Source organism: Chanos chanos, chromosome 12 (genome assembly GCF_902362185.1).
Source record: "Chanos chanos chromosome 12, fChaCha1.1, whole genome shotgun sequence".
Lineage (NCBI taxonomy): Eukaryota > Metazoa > Chordata > Actinopteri > Gonorynchiformes > Chanidae > Chanos > Chanos chanos.
In genome coordinates, this window is record NC_044506.1 from 1,399,873 (window position 1) to 1,407,905 (window position 8,033).

The 8,033-nt window shown below is 43.3% G+C and overlaps 2 gene segments (V, D, J or C); both read left to right on the top strand.

Annotated features, from left to right (window-relative positions):
- Positions 1-1,391: 1,391 nt before the first annotated feature.
- Positions 1,392-4,686, top strand: LOC115825429 (immunoglobulin kappa variable 3-11-like). The segment is given in 2 exon segments: positions 1,392-1,443; positions 4,400-4,686. Coding segments are annotated over 2 exon segments (339 nt in total).
- A 2,396-nt stretch (positions 4,687-7,082) lies between these two features.
- Positions 7,083-7,612, top strand: LOC115825418 (Ig kappa chain V-VI region NQ2-6.1-like). The segment is given in 2 exon segments: positions 7,083-7,134; positions 7,275-7,612. Coding segments are annotated over 2 exon segments (390 nt in total).
- Positions 7,613-8,033: the final 421 nt, after the last annotated feature.

The following is an 8,033-nucleotide window of genomic DNA, read 5'->3' on the forward strand; positions in this document are numbered from 1 at the left end:
ACACACACACACACACACACACAAAATGTCCCGTAACTTTTAAGATGTTCCTTTTGTTTTAAAAGGCCTCCTCCAATATGCATACGTCAAGTCAAAACTCTCAGCCAAAACATCCATACAAGTGTTCAGGAGAATATTTAGTGCTGTATGAATCTGTGTGAAAATGTGACACTGAGTAGAAGCTGTAAGGCAGTGGGAAAGATGGAGAAAATAGTAATAATAGTTTGTTCAAATCCCCCCCCCCCCCCCCCCCCCCCCTCTGTCTCCACAAACCATAAACACATACAGCAGGGAGGGATCATGTGAACAGCCAGGGGTCAGAAAAGTCAAACTGAGACGGGTAAAAATGGTAGACAAACTCCTTCATTCCAGTCCTGACATTCTGAACACCACAGTCATAAATGGATAGATTGAGAGCAGGCAAAAATGCAAAGAGCTAGGAAAGAAAGTAAAAATGGAAAGAGCTCTCTCTCTCTCTCTCTCTCTCTCTCTCACACACACATCTTACACGTGAATCATAAATCATTACAAACAATTCAAACTGTCCAACTGTTCACGCATGCTACTGTTCGCGCATGCTACGTTGTTGAATAAGCAATAGTTGATCGACCAAAATGAGATATTGTGCTTATCAAATCCAGGAGCACCCGTTCATTCCTATACAAAACTGTAACTGTATATCTAAAATTTCTCATAAAACTAGAACTACATACACAGAGAAGACTACTCATAAAACTGTCACGGCATATTTAGAAAATATTACTCATAAAAATGTAACAACATATCTAGACCATATTACTAATAAAACTGTTACGGCAGATCCAGAGAATATTACTCACCCGTGCCAAGAAAGCCGTTATTTGCACACCTGTCTCTTCCATTTTAACTCCAATGCTTTGACTTTTTCAAAAGGAATTCAGCAGTGAGCCGAGTTCAGTAGTCTTTAAGAACTGTGCAGATTTGAAAAACGGGAACGATGGGAAACTCGGACTGTTTCAGTCAGCTGACATATGACTCCTCCACTACAGGGATTTTGTAGCCGGTCGCTCTTTACCAGCGCAAATCTGATTTTGAGACGCGACTTCAACGCACGAGCGGCATGGTAACGAAATTCCGCTGAATCGCTATTATTTTTTATTATTACACACTGCGCTGCGTATATTCTGTATATATTGTGTCGCGTGAATGTGAAATATTCTGAAAAATACAAAAACTAGATTTTATTCAGTGCGTTTTACAGTGTTATTGTAATTGTAATTTGGCTTTGTCCAAACAAAGACTAGTGAACACACACACACGTGCGCGCACATAGTTGTATGACTAACAGAAAGTTGTGTGTGTGTGTGTGTGTTTGAATAACTGTCCTTTCAGAGACACTGACACACAGCACAATGATCATGTCACTCATTCTACTGCTGGGAACACTGGGACTCCTCACTCAGGGTCAGACAAAATCACTTTCCTCATTTCTTACAATCTCTTTTCCACTACAATCATTCTACATATGAGTGTGTCTGAGTAAAGTTATGAGAGATTGTTATGAGAATGTTTATGTCTTTACTGTTTTGGTGGGGATGCACAGTTCAACGCAAAAACTGATATATGATGTCACAGTGTCTGTGAGTGCGTCGAGGCAGTCAGCACCTGCACTGAATCTGTCCCAATCAGTGCACTCGAAACAGCCTCTCAGAGTTTCAGCGGCATCAGAAGGCCAGGACTTGACGGATTTAGGTGTTGAATTGGTGGACTTAAGTTCCTGTCTGTATTTCAGAATGAGGGACAGCATGTCATGGGTGGACTTTCCTAGCGGAGCCCTCTGTCGGGAACGAACGATAAGCCTCTCTAATTGTAACGTAGCAGTGGTCGAGTGCGTTGGCATGACGCCTGTTGTTTGCGGTTGGGGAGTTCAGTAGACAGGTTGGTGTGGTTAAAGTCGCCAAGCACAATGACTGCCGCGTCGGGAGTAGAGTTTTCCACAGAGGAGATGCTGGTGGCCAGTTCACTGATTGCTATGTTTGCGTTCACTGATGTATTCTAGGCGAGGGTAGCAGGACTTACTTAACATTGTAGCATGGGTACACCAGCCTTGATTAACCATAAAATAAATACCACCGCCTTTGGTTTTCATGGATAGCTTGGCTGACCTGTCAGCACGGTGGAGTGAGAGTCCAGGTGGGGTTATGGCTTGATCTGGCACAGTGTGGCCTAACCAAGTCTGACCAGGTCGGTCAGGCACATGGCTGAGCAGTCCTTGTTGGTTTGGGGTCTGTCAGTTTTATTTCTGAGAGATCTGACATTAGACAGAAACAGTGCCGGTGGTGGTGCCCGGTACAGGTGCCTCCTGAACCTGGAGAGGACCCCGGCACACCGCCCTCTCCTACCCGGTTTATGCCTCCAGGAGGTCGGGTAGCCAGGTGTGTTGGTTATGGCCAGTATTTCTGCAGGCAACGCTGAGAAAGTATGCGGTTCCAACACTGTGATCGAATTGTCTCTGAGGGATAATGGCTCCCGTCGGGCGTACGTGAACAGACATGACGACTTTTTAACACATAATGCCGACAGAAGCGTGAGACAGAAAAACAGAGCTCGTACTGGGAGCTTCTGGATCTGCCCTCCGCCTAATGTCCATCAGCACCTCCACAGCAGTAATTAACCCCAGGGTTCATTCGACCTCTACGTAAGAAAAAGAACTTTTCTGCTTTCATCAGCCGAGACAGGGAAACAATCCACCACTGCCAAATATGAGGTAAGCTCTGCAGTCAGAAAAGTCTGCAATCAGTCAACCTATGCCATGAAACCAGAGCAACAGATTTCATCAAATGAAGAACGATCTGGAAAAAAACCAGAGGAGCTGATCGATTACAAAAAAAAAAGTCCCTCCCCAACACCGATACTGACTGATACCGATACTGACATCCCAGATAAACTCAACAAGTTCAATGGGAGGTTTGAACAGACTCCAGTCCCCATCTTACTCTCCCCCCACCTCTCCTCCACGCCCTCCATTCTATATTCAGGACGAGGAGGAGGAGGAGGAGGTGAGGGCCAGATTCAGGAAAATGAACAAGAGGAAAGCAGCAGGCCCGGACAAGATCGGTCCAGCTTTACTTGATCACCGCGCAGCTCAACTGGCCCCATGTTTATTAACATTTTCAACACCTCCCTCTGCCAGTGCACAGGTCCACATGCCTCCAGAACTCACCCATAATCCCTGTCACCCAAATCACCCAAGATCTCCTGCCTCAATGATTTCAGACCAATTGCCTTATCATCTGTTGTCATGAAGTCACTTGAGCGTATCATTCTCTCCTATCTGAAACCCATCACCACCCATCTGATGGTTACTTTCCAGTTTGCTTACAGAGCCAACAGTTCTATTGAGGATGCTGTTAATTTAGCCCTCCACCACACACAACAACACCTACAGTCACCCAGCACCTGCGCCTGCATCCTATTCATCAACTTCAGCTTGGCCTTCATTACAATAAACCTGGTCAGTCTCTTCAATACACTGCTGGACGTGAACACCGACCTCTGCAGATGCTACTGGATACGGAGCTTCCTGTGGAGAAGACAACAGAGGGTTAAGATGAATAGCCTTTTATCTCGCCCTCTGACCCTCAGCACAGGTGCCCCCCCGGGGCTGTGTCTTCTCACCCTGGCTCTTCTCCCTCTACACAAACCACCTGACATCCCACCACGGCTCAGTCACCATTCTTAAATACGCAGACGACACAACCATAATTAGACTTATAACCAACAACAACGAAGACCGATACCGTGAGCAGGTAGCCCAAGCAGTCACTTGGTGCCTGGATAACAACGCCCAGCTCAACACATGTAAAACACAAGAACTCATTATAGATTTCAGGCACATAGATCATCTGGCCCCTCCCACTCTGCTCACCACCTCCTCCAGCTGACGCCCTCTAGGAGGCGCTACAGGTCCCTGCCCGCCAAAACATCCTGTTTTAAAAACTGTTTTTACCTCACTGCAATAAGGACTCTGAATACTTCTGTCTAACCCTGACAGAGCTACCTGCACTTAAATCTCCTGTAAATATTGTCTGTGAATTTTTGTCTTGTGGCATCTGTAAATTCTCCGGTGTCAATGTGTAAATATTGTTTGTGAATATTGTCGGTGAATCTTTGTCTTGTAGCAACTGTGAATATTGTCTGCTGTCCTGGTCATTGTTTCTAATGTCTAATGTTATGTGATGTCTGCCTATGTTTGATGTTCTGAACACTGTTGAATTGAGCTACCCATCATGCTGTACTGAAAGCAAATCCTCACCGACATCGGTCGTGTGGTCATTAAAAATGATTCTGATTCTGATTCTTTAATGTGATCACAGTATTATGGTCTCTCACACTCTTGTCATTGTCTTTTTTCTTCCAGAATCTTCCGGGGAAATAATTCTGACTCAGTCTCCACAATCAAAGTCTGTTGTCCCAGGAGAGACCGTCTCTATCAGCTGTACAGCCAGTCAGAGTGTTTCCGACTACCTCCAGTGGTACCAGCTGAAACCTGGACAAGCTCCTAAACTCCTGATTTATGAAGCATCTAACCGTGCGTCTGGAGTTCCAGATCGTTTCAGTGGAAGTGGGTCTGGTACTCAGTTTACACTGAAAATCACTGGAGTCCAGACTGAAGATGCAGGAGATTATTACTGTCAGCAGGGTTAGGAGCAGCCGTGGCCTAAAGGCTGGAGAGGGTTGCCGGCTCGAACCCCTGGACAGGCAGGAAAAATGTGGGCAGGGGGTGGGGGGTGAACATACAGCGCTTTCCCCCTCCCTCCGTGTCCAAGGCCCCTAACCCCCAACTGCTCCCCGTGTGCTGCGGCTGTGTGTGTGTGCTCACTACCTCCAAGTGTGTGTGTGTGTGTGTGTGTGTGTGTGTGTGTGTGTGTGTGTGTACTACTCGGATGGGGTTCAATTGCAGAGGCTGAATTTCCCACTGGGATTAATAAAGTATCTAAAATTAAAATTAGATTGAAATTATAGCGGTTACACACTGTGTTAGAGGATCATACAAGAACCTCCCTCAGCTATAGAGGAGGAATGACTGATGTGAGAACAGCTACAGAGCTGCAAATGCTGCAAGCAACTAAACTCATGAACACTGTGTGAGTGAACCGTAACTCTTTTCCATGGATTTTCAGCGTTTTCATCTAACGATGGCTGATAAATAAAACAATTAACCTTCATGAGCGGATGAAGAGATTAGAATGTTAGTCAGTAAGGTTATGAATGTGTTTACTGATTCTTGTTCGATTGCTTGTTTATTGAAGTGTACAGTGTTTTAAGTGTGCAGCATTACAGAAAGTTATCAATATTGTCTTTATGTGTGTAGAGTTAGAGGGAAGAGGTATGGTTAGAAGTGAAAAATACTTATGGATAGACTGTTAAATGTATAGCATTATATATATGTTGTCAAATGTGTAAAATGATAGAGTGATAAATATGTAGAGTTATAGACACAGTGTTAAATGTGGGGAGTTATATAGAGAGTGTACTTGTACATGGTGTTAAATGTGCAGAGTTAAATGTTTGGAGTTATAGAGTGTTAAATCTGAAGAGTTGTAGAAAGTTGCATGTGTAGAGTTACATACAGAGGGTCAATATACAGAGTTACAGACAGTGTTAAATGTGTGTATTTAAATGTTTAGAGTTACATACAGAGTGTAAAATATGTAGAGTTATAGATATAGTGCTAAATGGGTACAGATATACACAAACTGGCTAAGTGGCCGTACAAAAACCTCCTGCTCTAATGACTCTGATCTCTCTGTGCTTTACAGCACATTGTTTCACACTCTTAATGTTACTATTCATCAATCTACCAATCGACTCATTCAACAACCTCTCAACTCATTCATGTTTCAACTGTTACCAACAACTTACTGTCATTTTGTGTTGTTTTAAACATCAAGTTGACTGTCAGTTTACTCTTAAACAAGTTCAGAATTATACAGTTTTATTTTGTTTTGTTTTTTTCATTCACCTGTCAATGCTAACTAATAATACACTATTTTCAGAAGAGTTTACTTATTCTCCAACTTATAACTATACCATATGTGTGGATACTCACTGCCAACATCCAGTTTTATTTCTCCACCAAAAGTCCACCACAGTCATAGAGACAGACTGAGTCTCTGTACTAAAACTGTCTAAAGGGTAGAGAACCGGGCTTGTGATTGGAGGGTTGCCGGTTCAATTCCCAGGCCCAACATCCACGGCTGTGTGCCCTTGAGCAAGGCACACTTAACCCCAAGGAAGTCTCTTCTCACCAAGGAAGGCTGCCCACTGCTCCTGCGTCTGGTGTGTGTTCACTACTGGTGTGTTGGATGGGTTAAAGGACAAATTCAGTGCTTGCTGTTCACAGTGTGTGTGCAATCACTGAAACTTAAAACTTACTTAACTTAGATGAGTATTACACATCGCCCTCTGCTGGAAAATGTAGGAACCGCAGATAGTTTCTCACCATGACTTGTCTTAATATGTGTTGGACAGGTTTCCTCATCTTCTATAAACTCACACTGACCACTTAATGACCACAGGACAGACAAATTAAAACACATATTGTACAAATTGACATGAATTCTTCAGACATTTTTACATAAGATGATCCAAATTCAGATGTTTAATTTGATAATGTCTGCATTTAATAATGTTCATATTGGCTCATAATTTACCTGGAGATTGGTTATTATCTGTGTGTGAGTCTCATTGTGTTTAACTTGTTCCAATATGTCAGACAGATGTCATTGAAACCAGTTAATGACAGTTTTAGATTTTAGTTGCACTGAAAACAAACATAAGCACATTAACACATGAACACATTTATCAAAGTTTCAAAACATTCTCCTTGTACAACCAAAGACAGTAAGACTTTATTTGTCAGAAAGTGTTGCAAGATTGAAAATCCTTCCATTCTGCTGTGATGAAGATCATTTCCATAGAGAGAGGAGACTTTGCATTGGCAGCACATGCTTCAGTGCTCTGGGAGTGTTTATAGCCCTGTGAGTTTAACACTTGATGACTGAGAGCTGTCTGCCCCACAAACTTAACCCACAGACACCATGACTTTCATCACCATCTTCATCTGGACACTGACCTGCTGCTGTTTTAAAGGTGAGAGACAAATCAACATATTTTAGTCACATGTTTACATCATTTAAGTAAAACTGTTTTGACAGGGAATTATCATCAGTAAACACACTTTGGCTTGAATGGCTCATTGGCAACTTTTTTTTCAACTTTTCTTATTTCAGAGTCCAGAGGACAGGTGACAGTGACTCAGACTCCTGTAGTGAAATCTGCTCTTCCAGGACAAACAGTCACTATCAGCTGTAAAACCAACATTGTACCAGATCACAACGAGGATAGAATATATGACATATACTGGTACCAGCTGAAATCTGGAGAATCTCCTAAACTCCTGATCTACTGGGGAGATCGTTTACAGTCAGGAACTCCAGATCGTTTCAGTGGCAGTGGATCTGAGCTTGACTTCACTCTGACCATCAGAGGAGTCCAGACTGAAGATGCAGGAGATTACTACTGTAAGAGTGCACATAAGATCAGTGGTAACTGGGTGTTCACACAGTGATACAGAGTCATACAAAAACCTTCCTCAGTCTGTACAGAGACTGCACTGCTGCAGCTGGGCCCTACTGCAGGTGCTGAGGGGGAGGATGTGATACAGCAAAGGCCCTGTTTACACCTTGCATTAGATCCGATTTTGGTGATCCAATCACAAGTGGACAGCTCTAAGGTACAGGTGTAAACGCACCCAAAGCGCATTGAGATCGCATCGAGATCCGATCGCTAAGACCACATTCGGAGGTGGTTTGGACCACGTATGACCACATTCTTTTAGCATTGTGAACACGATTGCAATCTTGACCACACTGAATGACGGTGTACTCTAGTGACGTTGAGGTAAATAAGTCATGTTACCAGTTTATGGGTTAAACAAAACACGTCTGAAATGTATATTTGACCCCTGTACAACACATAATACCCAATCA